Below are 19,762 nucleotides of genomic sequence, written 5' to 3'. Positions count from 1 at the left end.
TAGGCGGAGCCTGAATGTAAGAAGATACTATGGGAAGGCGCTGCCCGTGCACGTTTGGACTTGCGCGCCTTCCTCGCGGGCCCCAAGACCTGGCATGAGGAGTTGAGAGGCGGTCGGACTTCTCCTCGCTTTTGCCCCGTCCGGGTGTCTCGCGAAAAGATCGCTCCTTCTGCCGCAGCCGTCTTTCTGAAGCAGCGAGGAAACCCCCAAAGCCTTTTTAGCCCGAGAAACCGCTCTGCTCCACCTGGGTTTCTTTGCTATGTGCTGTTTTTCCGCTGGTTTCAGCAGTGCTGCTTTTCGGGACTCCTTCAGACACGGGCGCCTTGTTTTCCACCCGCTAACCGGCAAAGATGGTGAGGGTTGCGGCTTCAAGACCTTCCATACCTCTGTGTCTCGCGGAATAGTCTTCCATTTAGCAAATGCCGTTGCTTCGTGTTCATATACAATTTCACTATAGTGTCGACTTGGCATTCTTGGACATAGGGAGTTTGGAAAGACTTGGCCAGATCTTGGGTGAAACGTTTCCCACAAGTGTTTTTGTCTTGACCTCATCAGCAATCCAGTATCCATATTTTTGGGGCTGTTAACACCGAAATCAATGACTACCCATCCCTTATGATTTATGTGGAGAAAGATCAGACACCTGCTTGTTTGAAGATCAGCATAAAGCTTGCTTTATCCCTTATGGGTGTTGGGTCCCGAATTAGCCTTGCTGGCGGGGAGGATGGTGGAAAATTATAATGGAAGTACTGATTTGCCTGGATGATTTTAACGATGCAACTCTAAACATGGCTAAATCTGGGTCCAGCCTATTGTACACCCCCCCCCGCCCCCGTTCTGAGCCTGGCATTTAAAATGCAGAAAATTGATGGCAGTATATTCTCTATAAAAGGACTATGAACTGATATTTAATTTAGCTTTCGCCAACAAGATACTCTTAAGAATTTGTTGGACTGGAACTGTTATCCCTTTCAAATTAATTAATGAGAGGTACATATAAACTGTATTTCCTTTTACAGTGAGTTATTTTAATTGGATTGCTGTAGTACATTTGACTGCTTTTTTTGTCTGCTGCAAAAAAATAATATAGTTCAATTCCTCCTCCAGGCTGTCACATTGCACACTGATGTTGGAGATGTTAAAATTGAGTTATTCTGTGAACGAACACCAAAAGCTTGTGAAGTAAGTCATGAAAATAAAAGATATCATTGAATTGAGGAACAGTTCAGATTTTATAAACAAAATGCCCAGCATAAGAGAATTTATAAGACAACAAACTATGGTATGCTTTGTTGATCTTTCTTAAACCCATCCCAACCCTATGTTTCTTTAAACTGATGCAGCTAAGATGAGAATTCTTAGGCCCACTTTATTGGCCACGCTGCTTGGAAATTTTAGGAACTATAATTTCCAAAGATTTAGAAGGAACTAAACATTTTCATGTTTTAATAGGCATTCTGCTGCAATTTATAAAGTTAACTGCCTAATTCTTTTACATCTATACATTCAGTTTTGATAAAATAAATAAACACCAGATAAACTTACTATTTCTGACATTTTATGGTTCTGCATTGAGCATTTTCATCTATTTTAGTTCACATCTTTCACTTGCATTCTATTATTAACTATGATTTATTTAAATTACATAGCTGTCAAAATATGTTTTAGAACTGATTTGTTTGATTTCTCACAATCAGTAATGGCTTAGCAGAAGAAAGAAACATGAAAGATGTATTAGGATTTCATTGATCCCTATTTAAGCACGGCATTTGGTCATGGCTATTATATCTAAAGAAGTCTTTGGAATGAGTATAAAATATTTTGCATCATGGTTTGTTTCTTAACTGACTTTCTGATTCTTTTCTTAGAATTTTCTGGCTCTGTGTGCTAGTAATTACTACAACGGCTGTACTTTCCATCGAAATATCAAAGGCTTTATGGTTCAGACGGGAGACCCAACTGGTAATTCCTTTTATGAAAGTTAGATATATTGTGCCATTCTCCTAAAACAAGACTACTTTACTGTTAAGAAAAGCATTTTATTACAAAGATGAGGATAATTGTAATTTTATGCAAATTTTGAGAACTGATTTGCCATTTTTTTAATACCCAGATGAGCAGAGATTAACATCTGTATTAACATCAGACCAACAATAAGTAGGCAATACTCCAATCAAGGAAATGCTAAACAAGCTAACAGTAAACAGCCCAACCAAAGAACCAACCCCACCAACACCAACAGAGGGAGCCACTAAAATATAAACAAAGCAAACTCACTTCCTGCCCAACTGATGATGGGTAATGCAAGAAAACACCCAGGTTCAGAGAGCACCAAAGATCCCTCCATATTTTTAAAAAAACTTGCTTTTTTTTAAAAAGGGGGGGGAAGCCATCTATATTCAGCAGATCTAAAAAAAACAAATAAACACACAGACATCTTAAAATCATAAACTTCTAGGATTTAAGAGGTCTTTTAAAGCTTGCCTGAGGTTTGAGCAGCTAAAGAACAGTTAGCATCTGTTGTGTTTTTCAGAAACTCCAGCCAAAATGTGAAAAAACTTCTCTATTTTATTTATTACTTTGGGGGGGGGGATTGGGGGAGGTACAACTTATCGGCTAGAGAAGAGGGTACCTGGATTTATGGAGCTATTTGTGCTGTTGACTTTGTGCCTTGATTTTGGAGCCCGCTTGATCCATGTATCTGTTTCTTCCCCTTCTCCCTGGCCCCATCGCTTTCTGATTACATCAGGTTCTGGGAAAGGAGGAATCAGTATTTGGGGCAGGAAGTTTGAAGATGAATACAGTGAATACTTGAAGGTGATTTTTTTTGTCATTGCGGTTCTTTTTTAAAAATTACCTGAGCATAAGGTAACTATGAACTTAACTATTGAAGATCATCACATTGGTCACTTAATTCCCATTCCCTCTGAGAAAGAAAGGTATTTAGAGATAGACTTAGGTTTGGGGCATGAGTACGGCTAGGGGATAAGATTGATAATGCTTTAGATAGACTCAACAGAGTCTTTTCCCTAGCTGAGTCATAATGCAAAATCTAGGTTTGTTCAAAATCAGAGTTTGCTTCTGGGTTTCTATCCATCCATCCATCAACAGGATCCATACCTTCTACTTACCTGAGATGGCCAGAACAAAAGGAAACATTTCAAAGTTAGTTTGGAGAAAGAAATTGTTCTTTTATTTAGTTTCATGATTTTTTGGAAAATGCCACTGTTCTTTTTGGAACATGTGCACTGACAAATTACTAGAGGATGTTATAGCAGAAAACCTCAAGTTTGGAAAAGGCTGAATTTAGCAAATCAGCCCAGAGATACACTATATGTTGCCAAAAGTATTCGCTCATCCATCCACATAATCAGACTCAGTTGTGAGCGAATACTTTTGGCAATATAGTGTATGTCAAGCCTTTGCCTGTTTATAGAGTTTTTATTATGCAAGCTACCTTAAAACAAAACATAAAAGTTAGAAATAAAAAATATTTACCAGAGTACATATGTTCTAATTTCCTGATTCATTTTTAGCACAGTGTCCGTGGAGTTGTTTCCATGGCAAACAATGGTCCGAATACAAATGGATCTCAGTTCTTTATCACTTATGGCAAACAGCCACATCTTGACATGAAATATACTGTCTTTGGGAAGTAAGTAATCAAATGCTACTGAATAAAATACAAGGTTATATACCATAGAGATCTAGTAGGGTAGAGAACGCATGATTTAGGGAACAAAAATTTTATCTAAGATATCTCCTCTGCTACTTGTTAAGCAACCTGACCTTAGCATAACTTTTCCGAACTAGAGTGTTTCCAGATATACGTGCAACTCCCAGAAATCACAGCAATGGCCGTGTTCACTGGAGATTCTAGAAACTGAAGCCCACTATATAACAATTACTTACAGTAATCCCTGTGTCACATAGACTTTCTTGAAAAACTAAAATGATGGGTGACTACATTCCAGTGTTTTCCTTGGAAGACGGTCTACTAAAAAGGCAACAGCTGAGTTACTAGAGAACTTCTTAGATGGTAGGAAAGCATGATAAAAAGTTATATCACCATTCTGCCTTCTCTTCCAAGACTTTTTGTCATTGGCCACAGGCATCATGGCAGCCTATTTGTAAATGAGCATGTATCCCCATGACAGCTTTTAACAAAGATGAGAGAAGACACATGCTTTTCTATGCAAGGTAGTTCTCATTATTATTTATTTCTCTGTGCAGGGCAATCGATGGCTTGGATACCCTTGATGAGCTGGAGAAGCTGCCCGTAAATGAAAAGACATTCCGCCCCTTGAATGATGTCCATATTAAAGATGTGACAATTCACGCTAACCCTTTTGCTCAATAGCTGCAACGGACCAACTTTTTAAAAAATTTGAACATTTTACAGAAGAGAAATTCCAAATCTTGATATTGAAACTGTTTAAAATCAAACATTTTTCTGTTTGACCTATGATCCAGACAGTGTACCTGGTTTGACTAGCCTCCCATTTTTAAACATTCACTTTTGTCAAAACCCACAGATTAGCTGAGCGTTTCTTTTGGAAAAGCGATACAGAGGCTAGTTTAGGTACCAGGCATCATAATTCATATATAATCCATCAAGAATCTGCAATATCAATGAGCTGCAGAGTTGATCAACAAAGAATGCTAGAAGATAAATCTGTGTTAACAAAAGTTCATTCAAAGAAAAGGCACTGCCAGTTGGATGAACAAAATAAAGATATATGAATATTTATCTAAATGGTGTTTTAATTTTAGTATTTCTAAAAAGGTCATCTTTATTGGATTTATATATTGTTAAAACATTCATAGCGGCATACAACAAGGTTCAAACTTAAAACAAATTTAGGCTGTAGTGTATACAGTATATCACAGAAGTGAGTACACCCCCACATTTTGTGAATATTTGTATATCTTTTCATGTGACAACACTGAAGTAATGACACTTGGCTACAATGTAGTGAGTATACAGCTTGTAAGTGTAAACGTGCTGTCCCCTCAAAATAATGCAACACACAGCCATTAATGTCTAAACTGCTGGCAACAAAAGTGAATACACCCCTACAGTACATAGCAAAAAGCACACACACACAATGCTGCATTTTAATTCCACTCTTCTAAAATGATCAGGATCATATTTTTTGCAACTATCTTATATAGTAAATCAGTCAAGGAGAACGTGTTATTGAGGGTAATTCAATGAATTTTGTGGTTTTCATCAGAAGTCTAGACATGCACAAAACTATTTGTGTACATAGTTTATGGCGCTTTGTGTGCACATAATTGTTTTTGGTTTCAAATATTTCTGGGTCAAAGTATTTTGAGTGCTCCCTTTTAATTGTTACTGGGGATTTTCCATTGCAACTTTTTTTTAGTTATTTTTGAAATCTCTATGGAAAGAGAGAGAGGGGTGATGATGGTTACAGTAGTTAAGAGAAACAGGAATTTCCCAACCCAATTTGGGAAGAGCTAAGCCAGGTAAAGGAGTCATGGAGGGGAGTGCCAAGGTTAATCGGTTAAGGGAGGGTGGAGAAAGGGATGGCTGTTAGGAGATTTTAGTCCCATTGCCGCTCCTAAGACAATAGTGGAGCCATGAACTAGGCCTGGAGGAGCAGCTCTTTATGTGCACAAGGGAGGCAGTGGTATGGATGCTTCAAGCAGCCTTCTCTCCTTACTGATACAGGATTCAAAGGGAGATCGACAGGAGAAGGAAGAGGCACTGTTCCCTCCTGAATTGAGACGATGGCTTATGCTGGCCCAGATTTATTTATTAAATTCATATACCACCTGATTCCCCAAACCCTGGCTCACAAATAAAGAAAACCATTGTTTTAAAATACAAGAAAAATTAAAACAATAGAATTTAGAAAATGACAGAAAGCAAACAATGAGGAAATAAAAACCCTGCACAATCCAAAGGGATTTCATGCACCTCACTAAAGGCCTGGGAGTAGAGCAAGGAACATCCAGGTTTAGGGGAACCTCATTCCAGATTTGATTTACTGTATGACTTTTTGCTACTAAAGCAGGCCTAAGAGCAACTACTGGTGCTTGGAGACCTGCAATACCCTTTAATTACTGCAAAGTCCAGATTAGGTACAGGAAATGCACTGGGCAGAGTTGTTATCTTGGGTATGTCCTTGATTCACTTAGTGACCAAAAGTATATGTCCTGCATAAAGCTACTACAGCCTGATTTTGAAATTTTGATGGCTCCAAACGTCTCTCTTCCCTCCCACCCCTTACATGATTGCATTTTAGGTGCTTGGCAATCAGCTTACCTTTACAGCAGTTCGCAGTGTCCTACAGTCATGCGGCCATGATTTGGCAAAAAAAACAACAACAACAACAACCCCACCAGTTGAGTAAAATGGATTTGCTTAACCACCATCACAAAAGATGCCAAAAATTGGGTCTGATCACATGATGCCTCAACTTACGACTAGAAAGACTGACAACCATAATACTGGGCTCAATTACAGCTGTAACTCAAAGACTACCTGCACATCCAGATATCCTTCTATTCCTCAAGGTGCTGATTCTCTGTTCTCTAGCAGAGCAAGATAGGCAAACAAGAGGCTGTTCAAATGTATCCAATGCAACACAAGCTATCACACAATTATGGCTTGATATTCAGCCAGCCTTAGATATTTGGTCCAACTAAGGTATACGCATGTTTCTTTCTCTAGTGCAGATAAGAGTGACAATGTAATTCTGCTATAATCTCAGCACTTTCAATGAAGTAGGGCAGAGGTACAAATGGATGCTGCTTCATGCTCATGTCTTGAAAGTAGTGTATACTGCAAATAAAAAAGGCCCATCACCACAAAATGTGTGAATCTCAACATGCCTTCAGTGGTGTTGGAAGAAATGTCTGTCTGGGTTCAGCTCCAAGTGGGGAAAAAGACACTGGAGACATGGAGGCTGCTTGGAAAGGTGGTTTAATAGTGGACAGGACCACATGGCTTGAGTCCTGAACAGAAAAGGTGATCACATGCTTCAATGTTGGGAAGAAGAAGAGAAGGAAGGACTGAGATACTGAGTCCCTGGTTTTATGCCCTCTCTGGCCTTTGATCTTAAGCTTGTATTCTGATTGGTTGTCAGACTCCCACGGGGCCATGCAGGGGCAACTCTATAGGCTGCGTTTTGAATCCAGGTTTGGTTGAGTTCTCAGATGCCATGTGGTGAGTTGGGTAAAGGGCCAATATTATCATGCCTTAATCCCATCCCCCTGGAGCTGAAGGGGAGAACTCTTTATTATGTAAAGGGACTGGCTTGGGTTTCTTAATAGCCCATTGACAAAGTGGGTGGGGGCAGGAAGCTGCAGGGAGCTATTCTGTCTTTATAAAATGTTTCTCCCTTTTCACATCCAGAGAAATATTCTGCCTTTTCAATATTTCATAGGATATTTCATTTTTCTGGGAGAGGGATGGGTTTTAACTTCCTACAGTGGTATGGATAAAGAGCCCAACCTGCATTATGTCAGGCAGTTTGTTGGCAACTGCTGCACGGCTCCAAACTATAATTGGATGGGATGATCTTAGCCTGGAGGCAATCACAACTGCAACCATCCCAGGTTCCCACTGTTGCTCTTGCTCCCAGTGCTGGATGAATGCCATAAACTCAGTAGTTACTTCCATGAAATGGGTGGTGGTGGTGGTTTCTAGACCAGCACCAGATTGAATTCTACCTACTCCCAAAGCCCTTAACCCTCAGGATGTCTCCATCTGGCAGAACTCCGATTACCTGTTTTTCAATTAGAACTGTAGAAAAAAACAATTACTACCAACCTGCCTTTCCATTGAGGACCTGTACATTGCACAAGACAAAAAGAGGGCCGTGAAAATATTTTCAGACCCCACGCATCCTAGACATAAAATGTTTCAACTCCTGCCCTCAAAATGTGGCTATAGAGCACTGCACACCAAGACAACTAGACACAAGAACAGTTTTTTCCCAAATGCCATCAGTCTGCTAAACAAATAATTCCCTCACCACAAACTATTCACTAAGGGTGTATTACTATTACTATTAGTCTTCTCATCGTTCCTATCACCCATCTCCTCCCACTTATGACTGCAAGACTGTAAGTTTGTTTCTTGCATCCTTACGATTTATATTGTTTCCTGATTGCTTACTTCTACCCTATGACTATCATTAAGTGCTGTACCTTATGCTCCTTGACGAATGTATCTTGTCTTTTTATGTACACTGAGAGCATATGCAGCAAAGACAAATTCCTTGTGTGTCCAATCAATTCTATTCTATTCTATAGGTTGCTTGAACAGTAGTGAGGGCGCTGCAAAGCAGTTGGCCACGTGTGTTCTTGACTTAGGATCAAAGCAGTTTTGCATTTGAGCATCTCCTCACGACAAACTTAAGCTGAGAGCCGTACTGGGAAGGCTCTGCCAGTAATTCTTTGCTTAGAAGAGTCCGTGAATGAGCTGCAAGATACACTGGATAATGCAAACAGGAGTAGCAGAGGACCGAGATCTAGGATTCGTTCGGCCTCAGTATTCCCTGGAACACGTCTATAAAATAATATGTAAGGATGCGGTTTTCGGGATCATTTGATGCCTGAAAAAAAGAAAAGAAAATTATGTTTTTAGATCGGGTCTTCATAATCTGTACTCTCTGAGAGGCACCCGATCACCTTTCCGCTCCACCTCCACGGCCACGCCCCAAACCACTCACACAGTAGTGATTTGCGCAGGCGCTGAGTAGTAGTTGTTTTTAACATAAACCTCTGATTGTTGGCTCGTGACGCAAAGGGCGGGTTTATGTTTGCGCATACGCGTTCTTTACAACCTTTTTTTTTCTAGAACATTCTTGCCCGGCGCCATTTTGTTACTGCGAAGATCTTCTAATGGCGGCTAGGCAATGAAGAGCTGTAACGTGGATATAGACGCCTGTGACCGGAGAGCGGTTCCGAACGGGAAAGTAAGTTTGGGTGATACCAAAACCCCAAAGTCAGGCGTGAGATAATCTCTTCTCGTAAGGTCGGGGTGAGTGGGGTCGTTTGCTGAACGGGCTGGAGGAGACTCGGGGACTTCGTTTCGTTTGTGATGACGTTCGTTTGTTTTTCTTCGTGGAGCTCTCGGTAGTGTCTTGTGTGTGCTAGCCGAGCCGATTCACTCTGTCGGTAGCTTCTGCCTCTTCGTGAAGTCTGAAGAAAGGGCCGCCAGCTGTCGCGGTCCGGCTGCGGCCTTGAGGGCCTGAGAGAAAAACAGTCCCGCTTGTAGTTAGGTTTCTCCGTAACGAAGAAAAGGGTTTTCTGATCCGAATCTGGGATGACAATTACAGCATAACAATGATTCTCTGCGTGTGATGTACGGTTATTGTAAGCTGTAAGAGAAGTTGAGGGTAAGGTAATGAACGAGTAGGAAATATTAAAACGATTTTAATCGGGAATATCTCGATTTTGCTCTCGTTCTTAAAGATTCAGCGGCTGATAGTTTATGACGGGGGACAGTTAAAGGTAAGAAATCAGGAAGTGTGGAAGAAAGAAAGCTTTGGGTTTTTTATTTTTATATACAAGGTAATAAGAGAAGAGATGACATGGAAATAGACACTGAAATTGTTACCAAAGGACAAGGGGCTAAGTATAGCAACAAAACTAGAGTGCAGTTAAAATTACAGGGAAATAAGATGGCTGTTAGTAAAAGAGTCTGAAAGAGGAAGAGATATGGAGCATGCTAAAGAGATGGGAGTGTAGAGCTTTTAGTGCCATGGCCAAATAAGTTCTGTATTTAAATTTATTACCAATATTTCTTGCCATTCTAAGAGACTGATTTTAAGGGGTGAAATCTATATTCAGCCAAGCTGTTTGTTAACAATATAGCTGGGTGATTTTGGAGACACGGCCTTTTTGAGAATAGTAACTACTATTGAGTGTTATCTCTTAAAGAGAATTTTTCCGTTGATATCCACATATTGGATTTTTTTTAAAGTGACTTCACACGTTTGACTTGTGGGGTTTTGATTTTCTGGGGTTTACCAGATATTAAATCATTAATGAATAGACTGAGTTCACAAATGTGAAAAAATTAACCCAGGTTCACACTGGTGAACACATGGTGGTTTTATTGTTAACCACATTGAAGATGGTGTTTTTACATTTATATTGTTATTTTTTGTGTAGAACAAGATATTGAGAGATACTTTTGACAAATATGTGTTTAGTATTTTAGAATCTGCTGCAAAATTGCTTCTTTTCACGTTTGGTATTTATTTCATTTCTTTTATTAATTACATTATGGGCCTATCTTCTTCAGCCAGGTTTCTTAGAACTATTGGACTGGAACTCCTATTGTTACATCTATGATTGTGATAATTGTAATACCTTGTACGAAGAAGTCACCAAAATTCTTAAGTCTGAGTTTGGTAGCACCCATATAATTTTCAAGTGTTATGTAATACTGAATTAGATATACAAGTAGTCGTTGACTTGCAACAATTCACTTAGTGACTGTTCAAATTTACAGTGGCACTAAGAAATGTCTTATGACCATTTTTCAGTTACATGTGATCAAAATTCAGCCATTTGGCAACTTGTTCATAGTTATGATCATTGCTGTGTCCCAAGGCCACGTGATCCCCTTTTGTGCCCTTCTGACAAGCAAAGTCAGTAGGGGGAAGCAAGATTCACTTAGTCATGTGAGAAACTTACCAACTGTGGCAAGAAAGGTCATCAAATGGGGGAAAACTCACTTAACAAATATCACTTAACAACAAAGTTTGGGCTCAATTTTCTTAAGTCACGACTGACTACCTGTGTTACAGTGCATTATCAAATATATCAAAAGCAGATAACATGGGTAATATTAATTGGAACTGGTATCAACTAGTAGGCAACACAGTGTTTAAAAGTACATACATATATACTTTTATATATACAGAAGTATATATTTCTTTTTTCTCAAGCTTGCATGTCATATTTCATTTGCTATTTGTACCTTTTGAAAGAGCTTTTCTATCTAGTTTTTTATGCATTCTGCTTTATGAATGTGCTAAGAATCAGACTGATATGGAAATAAAGGTTTTTCTCATGTATTTTGCTGAGTCCAGTATTTTGTCAACTGAGAAGGAAGATCATATGAGGTTTTTAATTTCTAAGAAAAAGAGGAATGGGTTAATCGGAAATTATCCCAAAAATTTTGTCTAAAGCATATTGATAAATGTGATAATATACATTATATGTACTTAATCTATTTCAGATGAGGTATTCTAGACACAGTCAATGTGGTAACTGTGACGAAAAACAATGTGAGGATCCCCAAAACCAGCATAAGAGAAAAAGACAATCAAACAGTACACATGAATACAAACGCTGCAAATATGATCACACTCCAATGTACGATAAGTAAGTTCCTTTCTCAGTTCTCATTCAGCTAAAATGTAGGTAATGTTAGATTTTATCAAGTGATTTATGGTAATATTTTATGGGAGTTAAAATCCAAAATACAAGAACAATTCTTGATTTCTTATATCTGAAATGCTGGTTTTTAGTATTTAAAATGACCTCATGTTTAATTATCCGTTGTGTGTGTTCTTAAAATTGGATGTATTTGCAATGTGCAGTTTTGCATTACAAGGTGTTTTATGAATTTTTTCCACTCTAGCATTTATAAAGATACCAGCTCCTTGCAGGAAAGAAGTGATGATCATGAACGCTGCTATGTTGAAGAATACAGAAGCAACTTTAGTCAGTTGTCTGAAACCAGGCACCCTTGTAGGGCCCATGAGAATGACTATCACAACCATAGTAGCAAGTCATCTGGTCAGAGTGGCAGAAGCAGTTACAAAAGAAAATGCAAGGCTGATGATAAATCATATCATACAGGCACGGTATGTATAATTTAAAACACCTGGAACATGGATATGGGTATTCTTTTAAATAATCACAAATGAATGAGGATACGTTCTAGCATTTTTTTTTTTATAGATGTGTTCCAAAATGGGAGTACTTTGTAGCAACTGAAGACCTATTTTTCAATGATGATTTCTGTTATATAACATTTTACTTTTAAAATATCTGATTAAATTATATACTGAACTGGTGTTACATTATGTTTTCCTATAAGAATAATTGGTGAAGAGAAAACATGACTCTTTCCTATTCTAAGACCTCTTAGGTTTCATTGGTGATGTTGAAATAAGTGCCTTAATGCAGACCTGCCCCATTGGGCAAATTGATATTCAAGGATAAGATTTGCCTCTTTATTAATGGAAAGATTTGATCTATGTTGTTTTTTCCCATGGCTTATCTGACAAAAGTAGACACTGAACCTCTATTGAATTATAATTATTGGATGAATAGAAATTAGGGCTGCTTAGAGCTCTTATATTAGAAATATTAGAGGTCTTGTGATGAATCTTTATTGCCCTAATTAGGTATAATATACAAAATTGCACCTGCACTTGTATATGCACTTGTAATATGCACTTGTTGAGATTATTTACCAAAGATTACTTTATAGGTCAGTACATGCCAACACTTGATGCATGACAGCGTTAAACTGAAGAATATTTATTTGCAATTTTAAAATACTTAATTCTTCTAGTGAACCATAATTGAAAGCATATATATATGATTTGTTGTTACCTTGCCACTTGAAGTACCTTATCTGAAAATCTGTTCCTTGCCATGTTTTTTTCCTGTAACCTAAACTATGTGCCCTGTGAAATTCTGGGGAATTTGAAATTGTTCCTGCCAACCGTTTGTGGCCTGGCGCGTATCTGAATGCCTGAATATCTCCCTGCTGAATGAATTTCGTATTCTGCCCTGAATTCACTCGGGTATATTGATTGGCTGGATGATGTTGGTGCCGCACACTTGCCGTTACCAGAGGAGTCACCGAAGGAAAAGATCCAGGAGTGTAGAGGATGATGAGGAGGGTCACCTGATCTGTCAGAGTGGAGACGTACTAAATGCAAGATGTATAGAATATTTTTCACAACTTACTTTCAAGATAGAATAATTTCTTTTAGATAAGTCAGGAAATTTTTTGGAAGTCCTTTACTTTGCGTTTCTTTTGTTACGTGTTTTGTTTTGTTTTTCTTTGGGGGGGGTTTCTTTATTATATAGAGTTAAACTTAATTGAAACTTCCTGTATAATAAACAGAGCTGATATAGAACAAGATAGACATAACTGTCTTGAAGACTTGACGGATTAAATAGTTAAAGTTGTCTAGTTATACTTTTTACATAACGGCATAGCATGGTGTATTGAATAATGAAAATATGTCATTACTTATATAACTGATTGCCTCCCATCTGTTTTAGATGAAATTATCACTACTGTTGGTGAAGGTGCTTTTGGAAAAGTAGTAAAGTGTATTGACCACAAAAGGTAAGTGTTTTTATGAGTTTTCTAAATCTCAGATTATACATAATGTCATTTCTGCTTTCCCTTTCCTTGTGATTGGAAATTTCTCATGTCAGCTAAAAAAAAGTATTGATTTTGAAAATCTAAAATATATATGGTCTAAATTTCTGAGGGAACATCTTTTCTGTTAAGGTGGTCAGGAAACACTCTTTTGAAGAGGCCCCCTTTATTAGAGGCCTGCTTTTCCGATCCATTGTGGTAGTGGGAGAAAAGATTATTCTATGAAAATTCTTAGCATATCTGCAGTCAGTGATCTTCCAGAAATCTGCAAGCATAATGTAAACAGCAATGTAATAAAAATGGGTAAATTGCAGTTACTTTGAAATATATAGATTTTTTAAAAATAGTTTGTTTTCAACAGCTTTGCTAGAAATGCACAAATTATCATTTTACTTCATTTTTAAGAATCTCATTGACATTCGGGAAATGCACATACATTTTAATATATAATGTTCTAAAAAATTAAGGTTAATTAATTAAATTAATTGTAAAGCAGTTTTTCATTCATTGTGACAAGACTTCATTATTCCTGTGACTGTTAATGACACTTCAAAACTTTGTCTTTCAGTGGAGATAAACATGTAGCAGTGAAAATCGTAAAAAATGTTGACAGATACTCAGAAGCAGCTCGGTCAGAAATAGAAGTGTTGAAACACTTAAATATGTCGGATCCTAATAATGCATTGTAAGTATATGATACAGTTAAAATTGAATGTGTGCATGCCTTCCTTCCTTCCTTCCTTCCTTCTTTCCCTCCTTCCCTCCCTCCCTCCGAAAGTGTTATATTCTCTTGTATGCTAGTTTTTCTGTAATCATTGACATTTTACTTTCAATTGTACTTACAAATTGCTCAACTTATGTTCTTTTTAATGATGCCTTCTGAGTAACCCTATTGCATTTACAGTCACTGTGTCAAGATGTTGGAGTGGTTTGATCATCATGGCCATATTTGCATTGTATTTGAACTGCTAGGACTCAGTACCTATGACTTCCTCAAAGAAAATCGTTTTCTGCCTTTCTGTCTGGACCATATCAGAAAAATAGCGTATCAGATTTGCAAATCTGTAAATTGTAAGTATGTATTAAAGTGTCTTTTTAGCAATCTCAGGGCAAATAAATGCAAAACTGGTCAATAAAAAAAATTAGGCTATAAACATAAAGATATTTAAGCTAAAATATAACTGCTTTCAAATTTTGATTCTTTACAGTCTTGCATTCAAACAAGCTGACCCATACAGATTTGAAGCCTGAAAACATATTATTTGTGAATTCTGATTATACAGAAGAATATAACCCTAAACTGGTAAATTTTATCTCTTAATATTTAATCATTGCTTTCATAGCTGATTCTTACTACTTATGCCTAATAATCTTATGCTACATTTCAGAGACATGGCGAACGCACATTGAAACATCCAGAGATTAAAGTAGTAGATTTTGGAAGTGCTACGTATGATTATGAACATCATAGTACACTTGTATCTACAAGGCATTACAGAGCTCCTGAAGTTATATTGGGTGAGAAAATGTGTATAGCACAAAAATGTGTATTTTTGGGTGTCATGTATGTTGCAAGCTTTAAAATAAATAGTTTTGGATATACTCTAGACTTGCTAAAATCTCCCAGGTTGCTTAAGACGGAGGAAGCTGTGTCCAAACAAATACAGTATTGTCAATGCATGAAGTAAAACAGTCAAAACCCGTTTTAATCCAGAAGTAGTAGTTCAGGGTTGACATGTGAAGGATATCAATTGGAAGAGGGAAGATGCTGAGAGGATATGATGGTAGAGTTCCAGCCAGTTGAATATACTACGTATGTTGGGAGAGCAACAGGAGTGTTGAAGAGGGAGGCTTGGAGAATGCAGGCCTATGAGATTTGTTGCTCTGGGATGGCAGTAGCTGGAAGGAGAGAAAAGTTATGATGGTTGGGGGCAGGAGGGCAATGTTGTCTTCTGTGGGGGAGCTCTTGAGGTGAGGGGAATGACAAAAAACCCAAGTCACCTGTTCATATTTTGTTTTCATCCAAAAACAGCTTGAGCAATTTTGTCAGAAACATCCCCATTTCAAGAATTCCCTTAATGCATTAATATCAGAAGTATTTATAGTTTGAAAGTATTGTTTACACGATTCATTTTATATATTTTTTGCCACAGCTTTGGGATGGTCACAACCATGTGATGTCTGGAGTATTGGCTGTATTCTTATTGAATATTACCTTGGATTTACAATATTTCCGGTACGTGACTACAGAGGTATAAGTTATAGAGATGGTGATAATTATTAGGACATTTTTTAAAAAAGATTTACACTTATAATTTAAGGTATTATGTGATTAATAATTCAAAATAAAATAAGAATTGAAGTCAACAGGAAGCGTGTAATTTCAGTATAAATGAAAGCAATAGGGTTGTAATAGCACTATTTATGGGAGCCCAAGATGTCATAGCTAAAACTGGACAACTTGTCTAGAAGAGAAAATGTTGATTCCATCCTGGGGCTTCAGCTGCTACACTTCTTTGAAATACTGCCATGTGAAATCTATTGCCTTTAAAACACTTCAATATGAGTATTTAAAAAATAATTTTTTTGTTTGTTCTTGCAAAACTCTTCCCCCTCTCCCTTCCAAACATACTTTGCAGCACATTGTTTTATATTCACTGTATTTTGTTTTTCTGAAGTTTTCAATATTTTTTTTAGACACATGACAGCAAAGAACATCTGGCTATGATGGAGAAGATACTGGGACCATTACCAGTTCATATGGTTCAAAAAACCAGGTAAAGAAATGTGAGGTTTTTTCCCTTCAATATTTTTTCTTCGTCTTCTGAGTACTACCAGTATTTGTATGCTTCTGCTTAATTATTAGCTTACATCTTTAAAAATAATTAATAATCTGAAACAGTAAAGGTATTTTGAACCTGGCATAGGTTCTCTTTAGTAGGTAACCTTGAGGTAAATTGTATGACTCTGGGAATACATTGTAAAATTTAGAATTGTTTAAAGTAGGTACAATGGTCATTATTATTTGCATTTTATCATATAGACATTGCATGGCAGAATGTCTCATATTGTGGCCCTAATTATAATTGTATACGTCCAAGCTATTTCTCTTGTTTGATCATGTCTTGGAGCTGGTACTAGTTCCCATCTGAAAGAGATCGTTCTGCCTTTAATGTATGATGAAATAAAAATACATTTTTATTGTGACCACTCAGGGCTGTCAAACTCGTGGCCCATGGGCCAGATGTGTCATGCACTGGCCACGCCCAGTTTAGTGAAGGGAAAAGTCAATGTCACATGATGACACCACAATGACGCGAGTTTGACAACTCTCTGATAACTAATGAAGAATATACTGGGATGGTGTAGTATTCTGTTACTTAATTTGACAGGAATATTAAATTTGTCTCCTTTATGTGACTAGCATTGTGCAAAGCATTCAAGAGGTTTGTTTTTGTACATTCCTTGTATTGGAGTTACTGGGGTAAACACTGTCCATACAAAGTAACAAGAGACAGCCTTTGAAACATCCATTGAAGCCTTTCAAAAGATGCTTTTAGAATAGATGCTTCACCTGCACGAGCATTCTTGTGAAGCAGTTTTTGAATGATGTGCACCATCTGATATAAATGTGAATGAATATAGGAAATGTGCAAATAACCTTTAAAAAAATTAAAATATTTGGTTTGTGATCTGAGTTATGCCGAAGCAGTTGTAAAGAAGGTGTTATGCTAGATTTATCATTGCTAAAGCTGCCTTTAAATAATTTCATTCTTAACTCTTTAAACAGAAAACGCAAATACTTCCGGCAAGATAGTTTGGATTGGGATGAATCCAGTTCTGCTGGCAGATACGTTTCAAGGCGTTGTAAGCCACTGAAGGTAAAATAATCTGCTGCTCGACTAAGTTTCCTCTACTCAATTTTCTCAGAAGTGCTAATTAGTTTTTTTCCCCCTACCCACAGGAATTCATGCAGTGTCACAATTCTGACCATGAGAATCTATTTGATCTTATTCAGAAAATGTTGGAATATGACCCGGCCAGACGAATTACACTTAATGATGCTTTGGCCCATCCTTTCTTTTCTCCATTAAGAAAGAAGATGAAACGAGATTTTTAAAGATTCCGCCATTGAAAAAACATGTTTTACATATTTATTTTGTAAATTTGTAAATTTATTTTTTGATATTGTCTTGCTTAGTCTGTTAAGATATAGCTCTTAAAATAAAACATTTAGCAACATTTAGTGTACAGTTGTTTTCTTAATATTGCATGTAAGCTGTGGTTATATGGGTGGTTAAAGTTTCACAACTATAGGGACCTCCCCATCTCACATTTCAAAAAGGTCTTCTGTATTTCCTGTCTCATAAAAGCAAATTTGTGTATTGCTTGTATTAGTCTAATTAGATTTCAGGAAGCTTATTCCTGAAGATAATTATATGCAGTGATTGCATGAATAGGCATTTCTTTTTGAATGCCTTAGCTGTACTATCATGTACCACACTGTACGCTAACTTATCTGTTCTTAAAAACAAATGGCAAAGAATGGACAAAGTTTTAAGAAAACAAAAAATGCAGAACCAGGTACGCTACATTCTACAAAGTATTCTTTCATTTATGTTTCCAGTAGGGATGTGTTACATATCAATAGGCTAAGTTTAATTCCATTGTTTCCTGTAAGAATTTCAAATATTTCTTCAGTTTTTGTTGGAGCTCTTCAGCAATCTTTATGCACATGAAAGAATTCCATATGCCTTTTACAGAGCAATGGTAACCTCCAACCTAGACACTGCTCTATATTGGCAAATACAATTCTCAATGATCATGGGGAGTTGAAAGAAATATTTTTATTACGAGTGCAGTTTTCTTCATAGTGAAATAATTTAAAAACAACTTGTATCAATAGCATTTTTCAGCTGTTCCAAATTTAATGCCCAATGGAATGGCTGACGTTTTCAGTTTTGTGCATGGTCCTATGTTCTATTTTGTATACAGCCATAAATATAGCTGGACTCTTAAAAATGGTAACCAGTTGGAATGAAGTCAAAAGATTATTTCCTATGCTAGTAAAATGGAATAAAGCTGCAGGATGGTAAAACTAAATGTATATGAAATGAAAGAAATTTATGTTCAAAAGTGGGAATCTGCTTTAGGAAATATATCAAATGATTTCATCTTCGGAACAGTATATTTTTATCTTGCAAAACATTAATTGATCTGATTTAGTAATTTCTAATGAAAACTATGTCAATACTCCCTTAACAGGTTTCATTAACCATCTTCCGCTCCAAATATATAGAAACTCCCTTTCAGATTTTATACTACATATTAAACATGGCTATGCAATGGGTGGGTTCCTACCTGTGTTGGTACCGGTTCGCTTTGCGCACTTTGGTTCGCACCCAAAACGGTGCGAACAAGTAGAAACCCACCTCTTCTATGTAACCATAAAACCCCAGGGAAAAACTATTACCCAAATATGCATTCATATATTTGTACATGCTAGAAGGGATATCACAAGGGTTAACAATGGCAAAATGACAAATGCATATGTAGGTTTTGATTGCCTGGCAAGGTAAAAAACAACTGCAATCTAAAGAGAAACCAATTTTGATCACACCATTTTCCCATTGTTAACACACATCACAGATATCATCCCATGATACAGGTTGCCTAGAGCTTGGTAATTTAATGTCAAACAAAACTTTTTACTGCCACTTAGTTCTGTGAAGGTATCCTTAATGACCACTTGTTCAGTAACCAGCTTCAACAGCACTGAACAAGTTTCAGCCATCCTGGCAGCTTGCATGTAGGTGATTGTGATCTGGGCCCTTGGCACCCTGCTTGCACTCACAATTATTGCAGCAGTCACACAATTGTAATTTGTAGCATCTCCGAAAGCAGCTCACAGGCAAAGTCAATGGAGAAGCCAGCAGAGAAATTGAAGTTGTTTAGGCAAGTGCTCCCCACCTATATACCCCCCTTTCCTCTTAAGCTTGTGCCATGCCTCCCTGTCCACTTGTAACAAGGACATCTGTTCCACACACAAAAAGTTACTAGGAGGGCAACATTTCAGTTTGTTAATTGGGATATAAACAAAAGAAATTCTAAATGTTGATATTCTGAGCCTAAAATACAAACTTGCTAAATTTAGCAGCAAGCAAAATGCTCTGAATCAAACACTTTCAACCTCAAAATAACCTGTTTAGAATTTTTTAAAGATTAAATTTAAACCATTGTACAATTTGCATATTATGAGTTGTGTTATGAATTATATCTATTTAATTTTTTAGCTAGAAGTGTCAGAAAACCTTTTTTTCTCCTTGCCATAGATTCTTAGCTGGTCACTGCAGATCATTT

The 19,762-nt window shown here is 37.2% G+C and overlaps 2 protein-coding genes across 2 annotated transcripts; both read left to right on the top strand.

Moving 5' to 3' along the window:
• The first annotated feature begins 50 nt into the window (after positions 1-50).
• PPIL3 (peptidylprolyl isomerase like 3) lies at positions 51-4,750 on the top strand. The gene is made up of 6 exons (XM_081938770.1): positions 51-353; positions 1,108-1,182; positions 1,869-1,962; positions 2,750-2,817; positions 3,537-3,655; positions 4,234-4,750. The coding sequence occupies exons 1-6, from the start codon at positions 351-353 to the stop codon at positions 4,358-4,360; spliced, it is 486 nt and encodes a 161-aa protein (XP_081794896.1). The 5' UTR covers positions 51-350; the 3' UTR covers positions 4,361-4,750.
• A 4,065-nt stretch (positions 4,751-8,815) lies between these two features.
• CLK1 (CDC like kinase 1) lies at positions 8,816-17,644 on the top strand. Its single transcript, XM_081935604.1, has 13 exons — positions 8,816-8,954; positions 11,231-11,376; positions 11,636-11,861; positions 12,863-12,953; positions 13,300-13,366; positions 13,971-14,087; positions 14,307-14,473; positions 14,611-14,705; positions 14,791-14,920; positions 15,556-15,638; positions 16,100-16,179; positions 17,193-17,283; positions 17,367-17,644. The coding sequence occupies exons 1-13, from the start codon at positions 8,895-8,897 to the stop codon at positions 17,520-17,522; spliced, it is 1,509 nt and encodes a 502-aa protein (XP_081791730.1). The 5' UTR covers positions 8,816-8,894; the 3' UTR covers positions 17,523-17,644.
• Positions 17,645-19,762: the final 2,118 nt, after the last annotated feature.

This window comes from Natrix helvetica, assembly GCF_964273705.1.
Source record: "Natrix helvetica genome assembly, chromosome: 1".
In the NCBI taxonomy this organism is placed as follows: domain Eukaryota; kingdom Metazoa; phylum Chordata; class Lepidosauria; order Squamata; family Natricidae; genus Natrix; species Natrix helvetica.
This window is presented reverse-complemented; position numbering and strand designations above follow the sequence as displayed.